Source organism: Pezoporus occidentalis, unplaced genomic scaffold (assembly GCF_034315485.1).
Source record: "Pezoporus occidentalis ecotype Australia unplaced genomic scaffold, CSIRO_AGI_Poc_V1 ctg4, whole genome shotgun sequence".
NCBI lineage: Eukaryota > Metazoa > Chordata > Aves > Psittaciformes > Psittacidae > Pezoporus > Pezoporus occidentalis.
The window spans coordinates 21,108,766-21,132,479 of NW_026915724.1; the positions used below are offsets into that span (position 1 = coordinate 21,108,766).

At 38.3% G+C, this 23,714-nt stretch overlaps 1 protein-coding gene across 1 annotated transcript in view; it reads right to left on the reverse strand.

Moving 5' to 3' along the window:
• The window catches only part of LAMA1 (laminin subunit alpha 1), a 101,924-nt gene that overhangs the window by 69,610 nt on the left and 8,600 nt on the right, over window positions 1-23,714 (reverse strand). The window contains exons 2-4 of the mRNA XM_062632959.1: window positions 11,608-11,778; window positions 11,119-11,231; window positions 1,579-1,821 (exon numbers count right to left, since the gene is read on the reverse strand). Coding sequence (XP_062488943.1) covers window positions 1,579-1,821; window positions 11,119-11,231; window positions 11,608-11,778 — 527 coding nt within the window. The remainder of the gene's footprint in view (window positions 1-1,578; window positions 1,822-11,118; window positions 11,232-11,607; window positions 11,779-23,714) is intronic.

Genomic DNA, 23,714 nt, shown 5'->3' on the forward strand with positions numbered 1-23,714 from the left:
TCTAGCATGTTGTGTTTCCTCTTTATCACTTAGACTCTAGAGATTTAAAGATCCAGAAAGGCCTCTTAAAACCAGCTGGCCTTACCTCCTCTGTGACACATGCCATTGCATTTTCCATAGTCTTGCCTAACTAAACCTCTAATTCTCTGGTAATATACTCTCTCTACTCATGAGTAGTGCCTTCAAATGATGAAATATGAAACATTATTTACATTTTAACTCCAAAGTTATCTACTGGCTTGATCAGGATAAATTCTGTAATATTGCACTATAATTCTATAGAGACAAAAAAGGAATCTTTCCCAGCAGGAAAAGGAAGAAACTGTTGGTATAGGAACTAAGACACTAAGGAAGAAAAATACTTTTTCTCCATGTACACTGCTGCACTCTAATATATTGCTTACATATGGCTTACATACATGGATATATTTGCACTATGTTTTTGGCTTACTTGTCCTCCATAATTCGAGACCATTTCCAAACAACTGTACTTTAAGCCTTGGAATTCATCATGAGCCCTGACTTCATTACATGGATTTCTAGAAGCAGATCTCCAAGCAGTATAAATGACGTAGACAGCAGAGCTTACAGTAGAGCAGCTATGCCTCTTCAAATCTGTGAAAAATCTAGCAGCCAAACTGACAAAATGTCTTACATGGCAAAAAAATGCTATTAGTAAGTGACATCTACATTTAGACATTTAGATCCTTCTGATCTGTGGGGTATATGCTTACATCATTGCAATAAACATTTGACTAAAGTGAATGGGACTTGATGTAACCAAATTTCTTTCTGGGTTTTTTTTTCTTGCTGAAACACCGTTTTAAGTTTATGTGAAAGTTTGACACACTTTAGCCCTCAGCTGCATTCTTTTTTTAACCAAGAAATCAAAACATATTTGCTTCTGTTATGCTAAGAGTTACTAGCATTCTCCATGGGATAACACTGCTTTTATTATCATGGCCTTACATTAAAGCATACACAATGGAGTAACCGCTGGGTTTAATGTATCATTTCATTATGTGGCTGACACTATGTAATAAATTACACAAGTACAATGAATAGTTTGCTAAAAGCAAGAACAATCAACAGCGAGGTTGCAAAACCCGTAGCTCTTTTAATTATGCTACATCCCTGAAACAATGCCAACACTTGTTTAGGAGTTCCAGCTGTGCCAAGCACTTCAACAGTGTCTGCAGCTTTATCTCACACAACCAGGTGCTCCTAACACAGGGGTTTTCTTTATTAAATGAAAAACCTGACAAAACATAGAACTTCTGTTATAGTCTTTCAGGATAAAGCAACTAATAATTCACAGCTAATAGCTATCATCAAATCATCTGGGGAGAACAAAAATGTTTAGTAATGGGAATACATAGAGCCAGAGACATGTTTCATCCCAACATTTAAAAGTTTGCTATACTGGTATATGGTGTAAAGACAGTATCATTAAAGAAGGAAAATAGATTATCTGGTAGTGCTGAAGGCAATGAACTCTGTAGCTGTAACCCAAATGCCTTCAAACTGCTATCAGTCCATGTTCTTATTCGCAAATAGCAAGCTCAAAACCAAACATACCTCTCCATGTTCCAGAGGAACTAGTCTGGAGTAATAGGAGGTGCAGATCACTTCATCATCTCTCTTATAAGTTGGCGGCCCAATTCTTGGTGTAATATTATAACGAGTTAAACATTCAGTATCACTAATTGCATAGTACTGCCATGGTCTGAACTCTGTGCCATCTACGGAGCGTTCCAAAATCCAGTTTCCAGGTCGTGGAGCATTAGCAGCTTTGATAATGACATATGCAACTTGAAAGACCTAAAAAAATGCAAGAAGGAAATTTTAACACTTCATTATGCTGCAGAAGACTGCTGGAAGCCAAGTGGGTAATAAATTCTAATTTTAAAAGCAGTATATATTTTGCCTGGAAGTAGGTAAAATTTGGTGCAGTGACTGGATAAATTTTTTGCACAAAGTTTTGACATAAGTCCAGTCTTATCTTTTATTAACAGAAACATCTATCATTTTTTTGCCCAAACTGTGAACATTACACCAAAACATTTGTTTATGTGACTAAAAAAGACAATGTATTTCATACAATATTCTGTGCAATAGCTGAAATCTGCATGTACACTGCATGTTTCAGCACTACTTGGGTATAACATTCTTTCTATGGGAAATTGCTATTTAGCTTCACTGCACCACTGAGGGCTTCAGAGAACTAGGTGGTTGTTGTTTTTTTTTTATTTTCAGAACAGCTGCAACCCAAACAACTCTTTGTTTCAGATTTCAGATGGGAGTTTAATCCTCTCAGCAACAGCATTTCTGATAAGCTTTTTACACCCTATATTAAAGCTCTCTGTGCATTCCATTTTCACTTTGTGTTAGTTATTTAAGCAGGAGACTATTTACAGACACTGCTGAAAACATGCAGAGACAAATAAGATTAATGTGACAAATATAAGCATGATAACCTTATTTAAGAATAGTAGCTTCTTTAAGATGTGTACTTGCTAAGCTATATAGGCATTGACTACTTTTTTAACAATCCTGAATCCAAAGTGAACAGCACTGTTCAGCACTCCTGTGAGTAGCCAGGGCAGTAATTATGTTTATATCACTTTTTAAATGACCTTGTCATGGCAGACAGATAACCCACACTGGCCCTCAGCCAGCCACAACATTAGACACTCACACTGAAGTGCACTTACTGCAAAGCTGTATCTTCTTCTTTACCCAGTACCTGCTACATCCCCTCATTTAAAAAGGCTGTCTTTGCAAACTTTTAAGACTTCTATTTGAGGAGTTTAATGTCTTACGTACATTATAGTATCAAGCCATATTTACATGAACGAAAAATGCTGTATTATTCAACCATCTCAGAGGTATGTATTCCCACCGTTGAGCAGACTGCCTGGTCAGCTGGTATAATTGTAACTCCTGTGTGCATGTGCAGTATTAATACTATGTTGAGCTCCAATTTGGCCACAATCAGCAATTTGAGACATTTTAAATTTAAATTTTTTTAGTTTTCTTACTTTTTGCAATACTAATTAAAACAAGAGCAAGAACAGCACTTGCCACATAAGAGCAGATTTTGATTTTGTCAAAGAAGAAATAAACACACAGAGGTAAGTAGTAACTGCATTGTGTGCGCAATTCAGGAAACTACTTTTGAAACAAAACATTCTTTAAGTGAAGAAGGATTTGCTTAGGAGATCTTGCAGACATGAGAAGGAAAAAAAATGGCGATACTTACCTTCAAATGAGTAAAAAAAAAAAAAAAAAGAGAAGTCTGCTCACTGTTTAGTCACAGACTCACAGTCTTAGAAATAAAATTTCTCTGAGGTCTGCGAATCCTCTGCTGTCCAGCACAATCTTAAAATTTCAAAGTTAAGTGAATACCAAGAATGATAATCCAGCTGCCATGAAAAGAGTGTCTTTTACATAAAACTTGCATCATGCCAACAAGCTCCAACTAAAAAAAAAAAAATCTGAAGTAGATGCTTTTAAAGGGAAAAGAAGAGAACTCGGGCAGACTCCAAGTCAAGCAACAGTGTTCCTTACATATATTCATTGATTCAGTCAGTGGTAACTAAGTTATATGCTTGTTTCACACTGAGTCATACTATCATTTTGGTACTCCTAACCTGAAGACACTTGTATGTGACACAAGTCACTTGTATGGGTATTTTCTCCATCACAGCAGAGAACTGCCAAAAACTATTAAAACTAGGAAACTTTCTTTGGCTGAGCTCCTTTGAAGTCAATCATTTCTCTCAACTGTATAAAAGATGCAAGGCTGGAGACCCATTTTTTTTTTTTCAGTGCTACGGTAGAAAATTTTCCTGAAAAACTCTTCTATGATGTCTTTTATTTATTTACTTTTCCTCTCTGCTTGCTGTCATCAATTAAACTACTTTCCTACTTATTACACAGTCGGCTGAGCAACAAATGATCAACTTTTGATTACAGTGAGATTTTTCAAGACCCATTATAGTCTGCAGCTGATGTAGCTAGTTTTAAATCCAGTTCCAACTAGTAACAATGAGCTATGCTTCATCAGAAACTAACTGCAGCCACTGCTACAGAAATAAAAGATATTCACAAGATTAAGCAGGTTAAATTTATTTTAAATATCAATTTGCTTGAGCGGGGGTGAAGAGAAAAGCCAGTTAAAGACAAAAACTTTCACAGCAACTGTGCACATATTCAGTCCACAGCTCACTAAGTTAAATCTTTTCAAGTCAATGTTTTTCCAGAAGAAGTACAGCCATGTTTGGTACTCAAAACATCTAGGAATTGATTTTTCCCACATTCCTACAGTTTATCAACAGCTGAAATGAAGGTATTTGCCAGTATAAACCCAAAAGACACACTCCAAAATCAGCAAATGATTCCATAAACATTTGCATATGCAAAATGTAGCAAACCACTGCCCTCCTTTCCCCCAGTCCTCTCGACTCTTGTCCATTTACACAGATAGCCCACAGGTTCCCAAAAATATTTCATAGGTAAATTCACAATATAATGAATACCAGCAACACCAGGAAAATTAGTCAGTTCTTGAAGTAATATAGGTTAAACAGAAATCAAAGGATTTTGTATAAATGCTCCTGCAGCCAAGAAATCCTAAGAAAAACTATTAGTAGGAGTTACATTCTCAGGGATTCTGTTCCCTAGCAAGGGAATTAAACTGGTGGAAGGGATTAAGGTGTTTCTAGTATTTGCAGATGAAGTTGTTTTAAGGAATGTCAGCAGGTAGGGGTTTTGCAGATCTCATATCCCACAGCTTCTGCAACCCTGAATGGATCTGAGCCAGGAATTCCATGTAATGCAAGCTGATTTTCCAACATTCTTAGAGCACTTCTTCACATATTTTACTTTTCTAAGTTTTTCAGGTTTCAACATCACCAAAGGCAGTTTCTTACCATTTTCCACTCCCAGTGCCCACCAACCAGCCACATGACAAACTTGACCTGTGTGGCAAGAGCTAATGATTTGTATACTTTGACTGTATAGCCTTCCCAGAACTCATTTCCTTACTGAGCTACAAGGGTAAAAAAGGGCAAGCCTGAGCAAGTTACCAATTCCCAAGCAGCCATAGATTAAAAGAGTCATTTTACAGGCATTTCAGCCCTCACTGTAAAGGCCAGCCAAATAAACTAGCACTGAAGAACCTCTTCTTTGCAGCAGCAATACCAACACAGCAAGTCACTCCTGCTTTATTTAGCTTTTGTAACGACCTTGTTTCCCTGAATGCAGGTCCAGCAACAGCAAGTTCATTGTTCTTTAAGCACATTTATGAACGAATCCTTCTGCCCATTCATCAGGAAATTTTGCATGTTATTCTCAAGACTGTAAACTCAGCCAGCAGTGGCCATACAGCAGATACTAGCCAAAAGCCAATTCCCAAGCAGCCATAGATTAAAAGCATCATTTTACAGGCATTTCAGCCCTCACTGTAAAGACCAGCCAAATAAACTAGCACTGAAGAACCTCTTCTTTGCAGTAGCAATACCACCATGGCAAGTCACTCCTGCTTTATTTAGCTTTTGTAACGACCTTGTTTCCCAGAATGCAGATCCAGCAACAGCAAGTTCATTGTTCTTTAAGCACATTTATGAATGAATCCTTCTGCCCATTCATCAGGAAATTTTGCACGTTATTCTCAAGACTGTAAACTCAGCCAGCAGTGGCCCCATTTCCAAGGGCATGGCCAGTGCTCTACAACCCACACAGGTACATGCCCTCTTAAGCAGTTTTCCTGGTAGTCTTTTTGGATACAGACTCCCAGTTGTAATTTTCAATTTACACAAATGCAGGCAACAATAAGGGAAGATTCTGCCTTTTCATAGCTATGAGTATGTGAGCCCCAGACTTCAGAAGTGAAAAATTAAAGGGAAAGATGAGTCCAAACACATTCCCCCCCCCCCCCCCGAATCTCAGAAGTATTTAACTTATTGAGAACAGAGGTACCAACTGCTACTTCAAATCTACACCCCAGTTCAAATCCAAACTCTACCTGACATTCAAAAAAACCTGAGAGAAGGATATGATTTTAGGACCTCAGGATCACTTTTAGTGTCCTACTGCATACCTTACTGAAATCATACTGTCATAACGTAAACCACATAATGCAGAAGACCAAAAAATGAACAACCCTGGAGGAATGCAAGGCTCTTGGCAGACTGGCTCCTGAAGTTTTATAAATTCAGCTAAAGCTTTCCTTAAAGATGAGCACAGAAAGGGAATCTAAAAAACAGCTAAGTGTTTGTCAAAATAGCATGACAAGTCTTGTGGCGAAAATGTTTATTACAACTATCATTACTCCACATTTTAAGTGGAACTGCAAAATCCATTCTGTTCAGTGCTGTGAATACATACAAACCTGGTTACCAGAAAAGCCTCTTTTTCTCAGATTTTGTTTTACAGTCCAAAAAGTCTAAAACTAATCTGTGCAAACTCTCAAAAAGTAGAAGTCTACATGAAGGGAGGAAAAGGACCTGGACAGTGCTGGTCAACAGCAGCTGAACATGAGCCAGTGGTGTGCCCAGGTGGCCAAAAAGGCCAATAGCAGGTGGCCAAGTGGACTAGGGAAGTAATAACCTGCCTGTACTTGACACTGGTGAGGCTGCGCCTAAAATCCTGTGTTCAGTTCTGGGTCCTTCAGTACAAGAAAGACATTGAAGTGCTAGAGTGTGTCAAAAGAAGGGCAACAAAGATAGTGAAGGGTCTAGAGAACAAGTTTCATGAGACGGGGCCTCTACAACTAGGTGAAAAGAGGTTGCAGTGAGGTGGGTGCTGGTCTCTTCTCCCAAGTAACAAGTAATAGCACAAGAGGAAACAGCCTCAAGCTGCATGAGGGGAGGTTTAGATTTGATATTAGGAAAAAATTCTCCACCAAAAGGGTTGTCAAGTATTGGAACGGGCTGCCCAGGGAAGTGGTGGAGATACCATCCCTGGAGGTATTTAAAATATACGTAGAAGTGGCACATAGGGACATGGCTCAGTGGTGGACTTAGTAATGCTAAGGAAATGGCTGGATTCGATGATCTCAAAGGTCTTTTCTACCCTAAACAACTCAATAATATTCTGAGTATCAGCCTACATTGTTCACAGAAATACCTTCTTAAGGGACAAAGATGGCTCCAGGGTCTTAACAGAGACTGTGAGGCCTAGCAATTCCTCGTGACACTTTGCTCTGAGGAGTATGTGATATTAAAAGTGCAAAATAAACTAAATCCAGTAGAATTTCTAGTCTGCTAAATTGCATTCTATTTATTATTGATTCACTATTTGCAACTGTTGTTTTGGAATAGAAGAAAAATTCATTTTACTTAAGAACTACATTGTAAGAATGTACAGATGAGCACCCTGAATCTTGCACCATCAGTTTTAAGAAGCCACAAAAAGCTTTTAAAGAAGCTTGCCACATACAATAAGGTAGCATTGGTCCAGTGAAGTCAACAGAATAATATTTTTTTACATCAGCAAAAACTTCTTGCCAACTGATTTCAAGATAAAAGCTCTGTACAAATCATATTATGATATTTACATTCTTTTCTACTCGTTAATAGCAGAAACCACAAATTGGTGTTGCATCAGCCCCCAAGTGGTAATCCAGTACTCATGAAATATTCATGATCTATGAATTAATCAGGAGTGGGGGTATTTTCTCAACTTGATATTATGGGTCTTTCAAGAACAACTGGTCTTGCTTTATAATTCAAGAACTTTGTGATATACAAACTTGTGCCTTTCTGCTATGCCTAATACAAAATATCCTTGAATATCTTTAAATAGCTGATGCATGGTCATAAAACTGAGGAAAGTGTTCTTCATTTAATGGTGTGACAGAGGAATACTTTACAGCTGGCCCAAGCATGCTGCTGACCCTTATAATAGGCAGCATTCATTTCAATTCATTGAAATTTCACAAATTAGCTGTCCAGAGGAACAAAACCCAGGCAAAAATGCTCGGTTTATCTAAAATTTTGTTTCTGTAGAATTGCCAGCCTAGGAAGCTCAAAGTCATAAACAAAATCTTGGTATCAATATTACACTTCATTGCTAAAGCACTCTTTCCCCAGTTCTGGACCTCTGCCATACATTTAATGGAAGGTGAAGGGCAGGCAAGATTATCATACATCTGGGTCCTGGAAAAACTGAAAAGAGTATCAGAGTACATGTACCTAGTTGTTATGATCCATGTGAGCTAAAAAACCATGATGTACCCACTGACTACCCTTAAAAAATGATTAGCATTAGTTATAAATAGCACAGACTCTGCAAAGGAAAAAGATCTAAACAGCAATTTTGATACTGATTTTATCAGACCTCTTTTCTTAATAAGATTGCATTGAACTGCTCTTCAGTCCAGATGGTTTTAGAATAAATAAAGTGCAAAGCAGACTATTAGGTAAAAGAATATCCTCTACTCCCTTCAACTCTGAGCAGAGAGATGAATGCAGTCAAATACAGGACACAGACTGTGGCCAGAACTTCACCTAGGATAAACTGGATTGGAGCCAATTTTCACCAAGGAATCTTCCTCATATCTGCCAGCCAAGGCTATGTTGGGCATTTACCAACCTGACTGCTTGGATTATATGTCTAAACTGTACATTGGTAACAATTTCAAGAAAAAAATCCATACCTCTTACTGCTAGAACTTCTACTTAAAAAAACATAAATAACGACTAGATGGTCATTCTTCACATCAAAAAAGGGTGAGAACATATTCTATACTGTGGTAAGGAAAGTTAAAGGACATTGATACATTACTTGACAAGAGTATTTGGCAAGCTCAAAGCTTGAAATGTATAAAAAAGTACCAATGCTAAAGATATACCGCAACATAGAGATACTGACTTTCAGGAATACTTTTAAAGATCCTAAGAGAGTATTTTAACTCATTCTCAAGCAAATTTATGAAGTAATCAGTTACTAAAAACACTAAGGTTTTTCAAACTGTTTTCTTTTTGTGTTTTCTTTGCTTGTGCTGACTTGCTTAAAGTAAGCACACCAAGTCAGCTCTAATAACTCATTGACTTCAAGCGATCTCTATTAACCAAATCCTTTCTCACAGAGCAGTAATTTACATTCAGTTTGCATAGCCTTAGATGCCTTCTCTCTCTCAAACTCTCCAAGGAAAACACAGAAGAAAGGCCCCTTGGGGGAAACTTTTCAAATCGAATTAGTGAAACTGAGCATGGGTCAGGAGAGGGAAGATATGTATTTGGTGAAACATCAACAGCGTTAAGGCTGTTCAGCTGGTCTGTTTCCAAAGTAGAAAATGTTCTATGAGGAAAAAACACTGAGGCATTCCCCCCTCCTTCATTTTTCCTTCCTGTTTGTCCATTTACAAACCAAACACAAAGGCAAATCTTCAAACAACAAGAAAGTCCTATCCAAATCTCCTGTTACTGACAAAAGATACCTGGTGATTATTTTCCTAACAGTTCTGCTTTCTAATTAAAGAGCAAACTAGACACTTGTTTAACCTATGCATTATTTTAAAACATCAAAGTTAACACTTCTGTTTTAATCTTTAAAATAACTTTCATGCAAAGTCTACAGATCTTGCAAAAGCTTGTTGCCAACTATACACTCAAGTATGCATTTCTTAGTAGCAAAGCTTCTTCCAGAGTTTGGAAGCATCCCCATATTAATAATGGATTGTTGATTTTCAAACAGCTTAGGTCAATGCACAGACCTGTTCAAAGCAAAACAACAAGCAAAATCCAAGAGAAATACCTGTTCTTCAGAAATCAATTTGTCTTTTCTTGGAGCAGGGTAAGAGACAGACTTCTGATTCTTCCATATTTAACAGACAAACTAACAAATTAGCAAATGCTCTGTCCAGTTTAGCAGACTCCTGCCTAGGAATGATGAATCTCTCCAAGCTTTGCCATAAAGTGCCAAAAAGAGGAAACAGATTCTGCCCAGACAGTTACAGCTTCCCAAGGGTCAGAAATCACTCTTTTTAGAGACATAAGCCATAGCAACTCAGAACAATTGTTAGCAAAAGTTCATAGAAGATATAACATAGAACATTTCTTCCCAGTGTTTCTTCCAACAAAATGGTGATCAGAATCAGCCAGAAGAGAAGCAGAGAAACCGATAAAACAACTTGTCCTTCAGCAACACTAACTTTGCCCCATTTTATGCATGCTTCACTTTCTAGTCCTGAAGAATATCTCTCAACTGAGGAAAGTTTGTGTTTCCAGGGTTCTGGAGATCCTGCAATTGAACTTTCTGATATTTTACACTTCAGTCTGACTATTACATTGCATTATTAGGTTTACAGATTTAATGTAAATATGCAAAATACTGGTCAATTTAAACAGAAGAGTTTAACTTGAGATCTACTGTAAGATAACTGATGTGAATACAATAATCCTCAAGTCACCTTTCTCTCTTCCTCTGAAACTCAGTATCTGAGCTACAGTACCTATGGATCTAGAATTCGTATTTGGAAGTATGTTGCTCTGTTTTCTTACAGTAAACATCAAATGTTTCTACCACGTCCTACACCAAATCATTTTCTTTTTTACTAAGAAACTGTACAGCAATCAGGTGACAGATTGATAGAAGTTAATAAACAGAAACAGATGCATCCTTACATATAAAATCTGTGCTTATGACAGTACCCTGAAAACAGTGCTTGCTATTTGAAAATCAGCCTTTGATAACACAGTTTCAAGTAATCTGCATGAAATCAAAAGTGGGGGAAAAAAAATATTAGAGGAATGTTGGGGAAAATACAGTAAGGTCAGGTAGAAGAAGGTTACCAAGACAGAAGGAAGGCCTGTATAAGCACTCCCATCCACACATACACAGTTGTTAGTGTGCCACAAATTACAACAAACTGTGACCTATATGCTTACAAGCATAGTCACTTCCACTCCAGTCTGATAGGAATGAAATCTCCAAGATGCTCTAGAACAATAATTGACAACTCAGTTAAACTCAGTTCGTGTTAGCTTTAGCTGTGTGCTACTAAATGATTAATTGCTAAATAACCCATAATCTAAACACAGGAAAATGCAATCAATCGCATTGGCTTATATCCTACATACAATAAATGATGCTTACCTAAATATTACTCACCTGTCTTAAATCCAAGGTGATAGTGACCCAGTGGTATTGCCTCCCATTCTGAATGCTTGGACTTTGCCACCAGTTATTGGTACCATCGATTGCACTGGAAATTGGGTGTTGTTCTGTTTTAAGGCAAAAAAAAAAATTAACATCTCTTGAAACTACATGTCAGTGCATTTTCGCCAAACCAGCACATTTATATCACATGGAGCACAGTTTCTTCCTGTCATAAACAAGTAAACTGAAAAATACTCCCTGACAAAAAGGCTGTCATTGGACTCTGGAGTGCTTAACAGTGATTAAGATGCTCAAGCCTACTTGTCAGCCCTTTGCTCAAAGGTAGTTTTACTCACAGAGTAGAGAGGCTAAAAGTAAAAAGTACTTGACCCTAATACACCCTGCATTCATAGGTAAGGGTCAAAAAGAATGACAGAAACCCAAAAAAAAACAAAACAAAACAACAAACAAACAAACATAGCCCAAATATATGAAACTTGCCTTTGGGATTGGCACTGTGGTGGTCGCAGACACGGCACTGGGCGTTGCGCAGGGGACGTCCTGGGACATGCTCCACCAGTTTGCAGAACATCTCTGGTCCCTTCTCCCCACAGGTAGCATTGGTGGATATGTGAGCATTGCTGGCCAGGTTCAAGATGGCGGGGAACAAGCCTGGAAAGAAATAAGTAATCATCCACACCATAAGGCAAGCATAATACAGACATGGGTATGAGAAAAGCCTCTGAACATAGAGGGTTTCATAACAAACTTCTAGCTTAGAGTCAGAGATACAGAAAAATACAATGAAAACAATTAATTTTGTGAAAATATTATCACACTGCACTGACACCAGCACATCAGTCATCATAAACCTGGGGTGCTGCAGCACTGTCTGTCCCTGCCTACAGCCCAGTTTCAGCTTCCCAGGGTTCCTCTCACCCTGCCTATGGCTCCATTTCAGCCTCCGCAGGGCCATCAACCCCTGCCCAAGCAATACTGCAGCAAAACCAGCCTTCAGCTCCCCAAAGCCCAGCCATGGATCCTGTCAAGCTGGGATCAGCCAGGGGCCCACATCCCAACCCCGTTACAGCCTGTCCCCAGTGACCCCAACTGCCCTGTTCCTGGATGGGGTGGTGGGATGGGCACTGGTTGTGCTGCCTTGACAGACCCTACAGAGAGCCCCCATGGCTCCCAAAGAGCGCCTGGTCTTCATGGCGCCCTGACCGCAATAACCTTGTTATTTCACTCCAACTTTGGATGCGTTATTGCTGAAGAACACGAGAGTTAGTAAATTAACTCTTCCAGTTACTAAACCTTCTCTTTGCATTGATCAAAACCAGGAGGACAACTGGCCCACTGCCAGAAGCAAGGAGAAACTGTATAGCACACACTTGGCTAGTGTAGCAAATGGTGTTTAACAGGAGCTCGCCACAGCAGCAATACGGCTGCCCCGAACAACACACTCTGGGCTCACAAGTTTTAAGGACTGCACTTTAAACTTTTGCTCCAGGCTTTTCTGCAGCCTGTGTAAAGTCTAAGGGATTTTTTGCTTGCCACTTATTAATCTTTATACAAACACTTTACTGTAGTTAAAGTGCACTGCAGTTAAAGTGCTCTTGTGCACTGGAATAATGAAACAATAGACTAAGCGTTTCAAGATTACTGCTACCAGACCAGGAATCCTTAGTATTTTATAAAAGGAATAAAGTTGTACTTTGGCTTGAAATCTACTCACAAAATTTAAAGACTACTGAATGCCACAGAAAGAAGTTAAGGACAGCTTCTTGGCAACATTGTTATCAGTTTCCAGCCTTCTGTCCTGAGCTAAAAACTTTTATTTCTTGCATGTTTATGGTATAACAGAGATACTCCATTTTCACTCAGAAGCAATTCCAAAAAAGAGAAACTATAGTGGGAAAAGAGAGTCCTGTCTTTAGAGATTAAACACAATGGGATGAAATCAAAGCTAGAGCCTTGGTATGGCATATTAATAGTGCTGCAAGAATTGCTACTGTTGCGAATTGTGAAGTATTTTCTTCTGTTAAAAGGAATACTGTGGAAAAAAAATCCAGTCATATTTGTGAAAATATATTCCTTTTCACTACTAAAGTTGTATGAATTATTTTGCTTCATTAATCTAAAACATGCATCAAATAAGCTTTTATTATCAACATTTTTCTTTCCTTAAAAAGTCTCTGAACATAGAGGGCTCATCTCAACAGCTCAACTAGGTGTTTGTCTCAACAAGGCAACATTAAATATTCCTTTCAATTGTCTTTATCTGCCCAGTAATTGCACTATACTGGAAATCCTGGAGAAAAGTTTTAGTGTTATTTAAACCTTGACTTCAGCTATTGAAAATGTGGACAAATACTAACCCTTCTGCACCAGAGTATGAATAACTGTGTGTTTTCAATTTGCTATACTCAAAACATAAAGGAGATGGAGTTGGTTTTTTGTTGGTTTGAGTTTTTTTGTTTTTAATTAATTTCCAGACCTGGTCAGATGCCTTGTTCTCATTATACCCAAATCTGATTCAGATGAGGATGCTGAAGACATCCTGTTGGCCACTTTGGTGAGGCTCTCTGCCAGTAACATGATTTCTGCACAGTCTTCTCTTATCTGATGCAGTATGGGTGCACTATTGCTTCAGACCTAAAGCTGAAAGCAAAGTAGAAATGCTGCCCTCCATTTTTCTAATGGACAATAAAGCTCAGTGGTTGAGGAAAGTTTCCTTTTTTTACATTACTCTTTAATGATATAAAAATCTTCCTTATTCAATATTCACTACTCTTCATGCAGGGGTCTATCAGCTAGTCTTCAGAGCTACCCATTACTTCCCAGGTCATTCATTAACCTCACTCATGTTACACAGCAGCCCTGCCATTTCTTTCCAGAGTCATTTGTTACAGGGACATAATTTGCCTACAATAACCTTCAGTCAATGGACTTCTGCCAAAGGAACAGCAAAGCTCTGAAGAAAAAGTGCTGATGACAAGTGATGTGCTGCCCAAGCTTCATTCCAAAACCCCAAGCTCAAGTCACCATAGCATTCACCCTGGACTCAGCCCTTTTGTCTGCTCAACATCAAGGATCTCACTGACTTCTAATATATTTGTCAACTGAAAATGAAGTGAATAAGTGTATGGCAACATTAAGACCTCATGATGAGTTTTCTGGGTCTCACAGAAATAAGAAGAATGAACGCTTCAACCCATCTGAGCTGCACTAAAGTTTTGCCCCAGGATCCAAGTAAAAACAACAGGCACTGGATATGCTTTTTATGGTTCCCTAAAGGAAGAACACAAACCTCAGTTTGCTTTCACTTGGGAGGGGATGCAGTATACCATTAACCAACTCCTGCAGGGTATAAATACTCATCCACTACTGCCCACAGAGCTTTAGCTAAGCACCTCGACACTGTGGAGGTGCCAGCAGGTGTCCACATATATCAATATATAGATGATATCCTAACTGGGGGAGACGAGGGATGTGGACCTGCTTGAGCGAGTCTAGAGGAGGGCCATAAGGTGATCAGAAGGCTGGAGCATCTCTCCTATAAAGACATGCTGGAGAAAAGAGGGATCAGGGGAAACCTTACCGCAGCCTTCCAATACCTAAGTGGGGCCTACAAGAAATCTGGAGAGGGACTTTTTGCAAGGGCACATACAAATAGGATAAGATGAAATAGATTTAAACTGAAAGAGGAGGGGATTTAGATCAGACGTTAGGAAGAAACTCTTTGAGCTCAATGAGACACTGGAACAGGTTGCCCAGAGTTGTTTACAGTTTGCCACCTAAAGTCAAACACAAATGATTGATTGAATTTTATTTATCACACTTATTCCCACCAGAAAGGAAGGCAAGTGCTACATACAAATTCCTCACTGTTTCACTGCAGAGCTGTCAGGCTCCATTACAACATTAGACAATCATATTTTTGAACTAGCCTTGAGAGATCTCCGTATGGATGCCAACAGCTCCATATGGATTTGACAGAATTTGGTAGTAGACTTCTCAGCTTGCTAATCTAGTTTGGTTGACTATACCCTATTTGTTAAAATACCTTGCAATCAGCTTTGCACATAAGTACTTGCTACTTCATCTTTTCACCATCAAGCCCATCTTTGTTTGGGAATAACCGTTCAGCATTTTAGAAGAGGCTACAGTGGACCTGAGAAAAGCTGGAAGAACTTTCAAATTCAACTCACTTACTTCTAACTGCTGCCCAGCTCTTTGTAAGGAAAACTCTTTAACTTGATTATTCATGCTACTAAGCTACCCATTTTCCACAAACCAGAGAACCTCACACCATCCAAGACTAGAAAACAAGTGTATAGATGCTAATTTGACATTAAGAAAGAATAACAGATGAATCATGTGGCCTACACTTCTTTGGAAATTATTCTACCTGAAACCAGGGTCTGCAGAAGTCCTCACAAGCTCCTTGTTGCAGATATAAGTACCATCATCTTCCCTGGAGACTCAATTTAATTCTTTGTAGTTTTATAAATTTTGATTTTATTACAGATCTAGACTACCAAGCACCCCGGAAATTTTTATGGAGAAGAATTTTGAGGATTTGTAACATTTCCAAGCTTCTGGCAACTCCAATTGTGACCAATGCATATCTGTTGATACATTCTGGATACACGTGATTTACTCCACATGAGTAGATCAGTTCCATAGTATTTGCACAGTGGATCTGATGTGTCCTAGACTTGAACATTTTGTCTAGCTCAGCTAGCCTGCCCACATACAGCAGCATCAAAGCACTTCAAAGACATTAGACTCACTCTCCACGCTTAGGCCACAGCACATACACATTGCTAATGGAAACTTGGAAACTACATGCAGCTGTGTGCCATTTATCAAAGGCTTTTTAGACATATTTATTCCCTTCCTTCTTTTTAAAAAGTACTCTCAGGACCCTTGGCTGCACTCTGTATAGCTACATCTGAATGAAACCCCAGTTCCATTGCTGACTAATGTTTGGGGTGTTTTTCACTCAGGAAATTAATATTATTTAATAAGTGTTCTGTTTCAGGTGCAAAGAAAGTGGATTTGTGCATTTTGGAAAAATCCACACACTGTCTGTGGTTTTGACCATGCTTGACTGTATGGATTCTCACAATGTGACTGACATACAGGGTAAAACTGTACTTCTCCACTTTTTACTGTGGCACATGGAGAGTCACCAGAACAACAATTTTCTTAACAGAGGCAGAGCTGATTAAATTCATTTTGTTACAAACACAGTTGTACAAACAGAAGGATACCTATGAGTGTTCTGCTTTACACAGGCTTCCTTGTGCCAGGAAATATGTTCAATAAACTCAATAAAGAAGATAATACTTTTTGCTATCCTGATTAACACATTGAGGATGGCAGAACTTAGAGGAAGGCCACATTTAAGACAGCTTCCCTTTGAACCCACATTTGCTAATCTGCCTGATATCACCTGAAAGCTGAATAAAGTAGGGTAGTGTTTGTTGAGGTTCTTTTTAAGAAACCAGAAGACAAAAATGATGGGGAATGAAGGCAAAAGATTATCTGAAGCAAGCAAAGAACTGAGTCCAGAAGATGACATAATATTTCGTGGATTGTTCATCAGTGTATGCAATGAGGACTCCCAACTAGACTTCAGTGAGCAGCTCTTAAGGGCATTCAGCAAAGCAACAGCCTGATTTTTCCCCAAGTATTTTGGGTTTTCTGTGCTGAGCATAATAAAGCAGTAATCTGCAAGTGAACGAAGTAGATGTGACTTAAAAACCATAAAGAGCCGATGTGTGTAGTAACAATAAGCTTTTTGTGTAATTTCTCGGAACACAGAAATACTTGAAGGGGTCTACTCTCATTTGCAAGTTAGCGTTTTTAAAAATGTTAAAGCAATCAGTGGTTCATAACAAGCAGGCAATGTTGAAGACTGCTCACAAGCAATAAATTCTCCATTTACTGAAAACATTTATAGAGGACACAGTGACAGTTGTTCAGAATAGTTTGATGCACTTCTGGAAAAGAAAGGGTAAGGACAAAATGTAATAGAATGTCACAGAGTATTAGAATGTCTAAAGTATGTAATAGAATTATAGTCCAGAAGTCGAGGTCACATTTTTTTATAACAATCTCAGACAGTTTTCAATACCACAGATTTGATTTAGTTTTTCTGTCTTATTCAAGTTTTGAATTAAATGAGTTTACTAAATAAAAGCCCTGGAACTATCCATCTTGGGTTCAGATTCCCTGCCTGCTCAGTAGAATTACCCTCATTATATTCTACTAGCAAATGCCCCTTAAACTTTTCTATACACTTTCATCAGAATCCTATCCTGTAATTATAATGAAAAATCAAGGCTGATTTCCCTGAGACAAAAGGGCTGAAATCGCTAACTTCTAATTGCAGGGATTAAAGCACTTATTCCTGGTTCTTAGTCAGCAAGAAATCTGGGGTGTAACATTCAACATGCTTTATAATCCATTTTGTGGAAACCTTGCCTAAAAACATGCATTAACTGCAGCACTGGTCCATTTGAAAAGCTGAAAGCTTCACTACAACTTAGACAATAGGCTTAGGTAGAAAGGCACTTCTTAGAGGTTAATTCAGAAACTTATCACTTGTTTTCCTGTAGCCCTGTGGAGAGGAGAATTTCTGCTAGCACAATACAAAGTTTACAGGAGCTAACTAACGGGTATAGTTTTATTAGCAGAATCCCTGCAAACTTTAATTTGCTATGTTTAGATCAAACCACTTCGATTAAAATGAAACCTCACCACCATGACAGACCAATATCTTTTCCTAAAACCTGTTTCCTATTTCTTCTCATACTGTAGAGCAAAACTGACTAATCAGTCAATCATAGAAGCCCTAGCTGGGGAAGATTACGTTTATGTAATTTGAACAGTTTTCCATATGAGAACATGCTAAGTTTGTCTATTCTCAAGAGCTTTCAGTGAGGGTTATTCCTCAGCATCCCTGACAAGTCTACTCTGGTGTTACAACCAGTCCTTTACTGCATGCATGATCTTTCATTATCTTGATTACAGCTTTTGATTACCTGAAAGGCTGTTATCACACACCCTTTTCTCTTTTCCAGACTAAGTACAACCCTTTCAATCTTTGCACAGTCGATCTTTTAAATCTCTTATCCTTCTCAACTCTTGGCAGTCTGCATCTCTCCAACAGTGCAGCTCTTCAGACCTCATCAGCACCAACTGGAGTAGACCGATTTCTTAAATTCTTGTCGGTTTTGTTAACACATCCAAGAGTAAGTTTTGCTTTCTTTTTGAGGTACTACAGTTCAGTTTGCTTTGCACACCAAGGTAAATAAAACACCTTTTTCAGCCTCCTACCTATCAGCCTCCTTCTCTTTCAGTCATGAAAGAGAATCATATGCCACATCAGGCCCTGGGATGAGCTCAGGTTATCGGTAAAACAGATTACTGTGCAGCCATTTGCTGAACACTTATAAACACTTCCTTTCAGAACAACTTGCTGATTATTTTGCAGCTCTGATTCTGCCAAACTTTTGGAAATCATACTTAAAAAATCCAACTGGAGACCAGAAGAAAGAACAAAAAAAAAAAAGCCATTACAGCAGTCAGTGTGACCCAAAATATTCTGCTTGAACCCTGCAAGCTGTTAGAGCACAAACAAGCTGGAGAAAACCAAACCCTTCCCCTTTCTCTATCCAAATGGCAAAGGGTTTCTCTGCCAAACATTTTCTGCTGTTGCTTATGTGCATTCAGCATTATTAATGAGAACTTTGATGGTGACAGGGTACTGCAGCAACAGGCATTTCCCTACTGTGGTCTGCTTGGGCTAGGTGATGTGCTAATTAACATCCAGTACTCAGAAATGTATTGGAAAGAAGTATAACGCTGCAAATTAATAACATTCTGTTAAATTCTGACTGCATACATAGAAGGCATAAGTTTGCTCACTCAGTACTGAGCATCAGGTGTACTATTCTGCCCCCACTAGCTTCCTCCATGTAGTTCATGAGGGTTAAAGAGCAAAAGTCTGGTATAACTTGCATTATTTCTTTAAAGTTTCAAACACTAGCTAGGTTTGCTAGCCAGAATGTAGCAGAGAATCTGAGCAAGGCAAAATGTTTTTTGCAGAAAAGGGACAGAAAAACTGAACCCTAATAGGATTTTAAATTTCATAGTCTAAGGAGCAGAATGCTAAACGTAAAAGGCAATGGAAAAGTAATCGAGGAAAACGTTACAAAACTAAGGGAGGAAAACATTACATGCCAAGTAAGATTTAATTGCAAAATGCTAAGTTTCCCAATATGCAGTACTGGAAAGATAGAAGAGTTAAAATTATGGAATTCCCAAACTCACTGAAAAATGTCTGTAAAGAAAACCCCAGATTAAATGTTTAGCAAGAAAATAAGGTACAAGAAACTGAAGCTTGTCACCTCTGTTACATAGTAACTTAACATTTTCTTACACAAAATATTAAGATTTTTAATACCACTAGTTTAGATACTAGTTAAATACTAGTTTAGACTGACTGCTAATACTAAATCTAATCCTTTAGATTATGAAGCTGTTAATAAGTTAACTAATGCAAACTTTACAATATCCTACCTTCTCAGTCCCTCTCATGCTCAGAGCTTGCAAATGTAGATGTAGAACATATATAGACTATTTCACAACACATGTACTCAGATTGGAAGTAGAGAGGATAAGGATGCAAAGACATGGGTCAGTATGCAAATGCTAAACACTGAAGGACTTTGAGCAACTGATTTTCAGTCCCATCCTGAGATTCCTACAAATGAGTTACCTTGTTTCCCACAGGAGTGCAACTCTTCCTTGACAGCCTTCAGTAGAAGGTTTTAAAAGAACAGAAAAACATTGGTAACTACAATGGGTTTAATAGCTCACATTACAGCTCTGAATATGGTTTCTAGTAGTACGGCTCAGAGCTTCACAAATTTCAGGGATCTGAGACAAAAAAAAAAAGTTACAGTTCTTAGGGATAAAGAATAAGAACATCAAAAAGTTTTATCAGAGCAATTTCTAATGCCTTCAATATTGGCAGTAATTTGCTGCTTTCTTTCAAACCGAACAACTAAGGGGCAGTCGGAAAAGTGAAGAAAACCAGCTTTCATGTTGGTTTTCAGCATCAGACAGTAAACTTTTTGATATAAAAGGTGGGTAGTTTGTGAGCACTATCAAGCATTTTCAAAGCATAATCAATATTTCTTCCATCAAGTCACATCTTGCAAGTACTGTTTTTTTGGATGGTGTTGGCCTGTTCAAGAATCTGCCTAGAAATTGTCACAGCATTTAAACCAAAGCAAAAGAGGCAAAAGTTGACAGATGGGCAGGCTGCCAGGGAACAGCAAACCTGCTAGACCATGAAATTAGTTCTTTCTTGTTCACGAAAAGCCTTTTCCACACACTGAGGAATCTACATTACTGTGTTTGTTGTTTTGGGGGTTGTTATTTCTTTTAGCATTACACTAGCTTTTTTTCCTGAAGTCACCTTTAATCCTGGGAATAATTTTCACCTAAAACCTGAAGTAAATACAAGCCACAGCTACTAAACACTTCAGTGTCTCGTCAGCTTTGCTAACATGCAGCCTAAAACACAGTATTAGCTTAGATCAATGTGACAGTAGTACTGGCAGTGTGATTGGCATGTCAAGACTAGGGACCTCAGTCATTTGTCATTCGTGTACCCTAGTATCAACAAGACAGAATATTTCTAGTCTAACGTTGGGTCTGAAGCAGCCTTTTTCCACCCCTCCCACCTTTTACTATGACTACCTCAATAGATGCTCACCCTGCACTTCTTTCCTATAACCTGTTTTCAAGCTGAGGCAACAGTCTTCCTTGTAAATGGAAATCTTGTCTGTGTTTAATCCAAATTAAATTTGCATTCATAAATGTGCAGCTTTAGGCTTCACACTGAATCATTTATTATAATAAATAGAAAGTTACAACCCAAGTGTATATTAGCTCTCTCCTGATTCTGAATTTGTATTTAGACTTGGCAAAGTCTAAGAGACCTGAGCTTGAGAAGAATTTTGAAGGTTTAGTGGTCCCAGTCACTTTTGTACTGTGACTCACCCTCACAACTAGACAAAATGTTACTACTTCTTTTCCCATGTAAACATTAAGGACCCCTTGAGGCAGCTGGCTTCTTGTGATCATAAATGAAGTATTACAGAAAGAAGCTACACTACAAAGGAACTCTGAAATGTATTTTTCACTTAGTTCATTTAAGCTTGTTACTCACCAGCCATACATAAAAACAAAATGTCACTTTTTTTTCACTAGTGCATTCAATATGAAAGCATTATCTTAATATTATGAACTACAGCTGCCTTGGATGAAGTTAAATTTCCATTTAAAATAAGTGGAATTTTTACATTAATGAACAAAAGCTATTTCAAGTAGAAGAGTTTTCAGCACTTCAGAACTACCAGCACTCCTGGTTTACAAGGACATGTTTTTTTCAGACCTGGAAGAAAAATGTTTTCATTCCAGCAGGCACAAAGCCATTACCCGGGCACATAAGATCTGTATCACTGCCAGATCTTCCTGGGTAGAAGGAAGCACATTTCCTCCAGCATAAATGGAACTGAAAGTATTTGCAACTGTGAAGCACTGAAGGCATGCAAAACTTTATCATTCCCTTATCTCTATGGACAAGATTTTGCAATCTCTGATTTAAATAGTTAATTGGGAAATAACTTCTGTAGGATTTGTTTTGGGCTTGGGTTTTGGTTTTTTTTTCAGTTATAACCAGCTGTTCAGTGTGCTGCAGAACACATTCTGCTTTTTGCAAAACAAAAAAAAAAACACATCCTTTTACTTTTTTCCTAGGTATTTTAGTACAAGCAACAAAGTAAAACTCTAAATCACAATGCCTTCTTTACTTACATCTGCTGGTCTCCAGGCACACAGGTTAACAAATGTACAGGGCACATATTGCAACTGTTTAAAAAATATTTATAGCAAGTCACTTGTTGCACATTTTCTATGTTTCAGACCCTCACCACATTCAAACCCACATTTTATTGCTTTTACAGTAAATGCCTTCATGAAAAATCAAAGGCATTTGTGTCACACAGATTAAATCCTGGAAAAAGTGTGATTTTAAGGACACAAAAATGAAGAGGGGAAAATAACAACCAAAATTGCAAACTTTTTAAAAAGTTCTCTTTTGTACTGCCATCAATGCTCGATAGCTCAGCCAGCTACATGGAATTTTAATCAAGTGTCCTGAAAGTATTTTGCCTTTGGCCTGAAAACAAGAATGATGCATTTCAACCCAAAGGGCAATTTTTATAGAAAATACTAAAAACCTGAAGACCACAACTGAGTGTTCAAGCAGTACCATTTAAAATTCAGCAATGCTACACTGACACTAAAAGAAGTTGCAAAGCGTATTTTAGGTCCTACCCTGAAACACATATTTTTGCTGATTACTGTGGGAAATGCAGTGATCATATAGGTAGGGCTGCAGATTGGGCACCTTGCTTCTTGTTGTCCTTAAGAATAGAAAAGCTGAGGAAGACTGCTCAAGCTAGAGAGCGACTGTATCATCAGTTGGTGCTTTGTGGTACACAGAAGTACTTCTTTGGGACAAATATCCTGACATCTTCCATGCCACTGAACCACTGAGAAGCCCCTTCTTTCCCTATCACTACAGCAGGATTTTCAGCTTACCAGAGATACTCAAACTTGGATTTGTCCATTACCACTATTAGCCATGGCAGCACAGAAATAGCAGATCCTTATACCAAGAATCCACAGTAAAAAGTTTGAGCAATTTGACATGTCCCTGGAGCTAAAGATCAGTGTGGCAACCTCTGACCCATATTAAGATACGCACTGAGTACAGTTGTCCACTAGCAGTCATGCTTTGTACCTACTGCTTCATTGCTGCCTTCACACCGTATACCATCACTCATCACATTGGCAAGATCTATTCTCCCTTAATCATCATGCAATTAATCTTGAATTTCCCTGCCCTGCTACATACATCCCCTTATTGTTTGCAAAGAGCAGCCTCCTCCACCTCACAGAAAACCTGTGCTGTACTCTGCCGAATCACTTCTTCAATTAGAAATCTCCCCATTACAGTATTATCAAAAATGCTAGCAACTAAGCTGTCCCTTGCGTAACCACTCAAGCAAAGAGCGGTCATCCATTTGACTCTAGTATTAGCATCTGCTGCAAGCCTTTAGCTATCATAAACTTGCTCTGTACAATGTTGGCAGACACACTGTAAACCTTCTTCAAGGAAACTAAATTGGGATAAGGCTTGCAAGGCCTTATTCCTGTAAGTTTTAGCTTAAAATTCTGCTTACTTCTAAAGACCATTTCAGTAACAAGCTCACATTTTTACACTAGCAAAAAAAATTATGGCTCCTAAAATTCTGATCAACTTTTAGTCAGATTAATCATTAATATCAAAAAAAAAAAAAACTTAAAAATACCCAGAGTTGGTTGGTTTTGTTTGGTTGGGTTGGTTTATGTTAGATTTGCTTTCAATTTGCAAAAATGTTTTTCTTAGCTCTGTACATGAGAAATATTACCCCATAAAAGCAAATTGGATTAGTCGGGCAATTAAATAAGGTCCT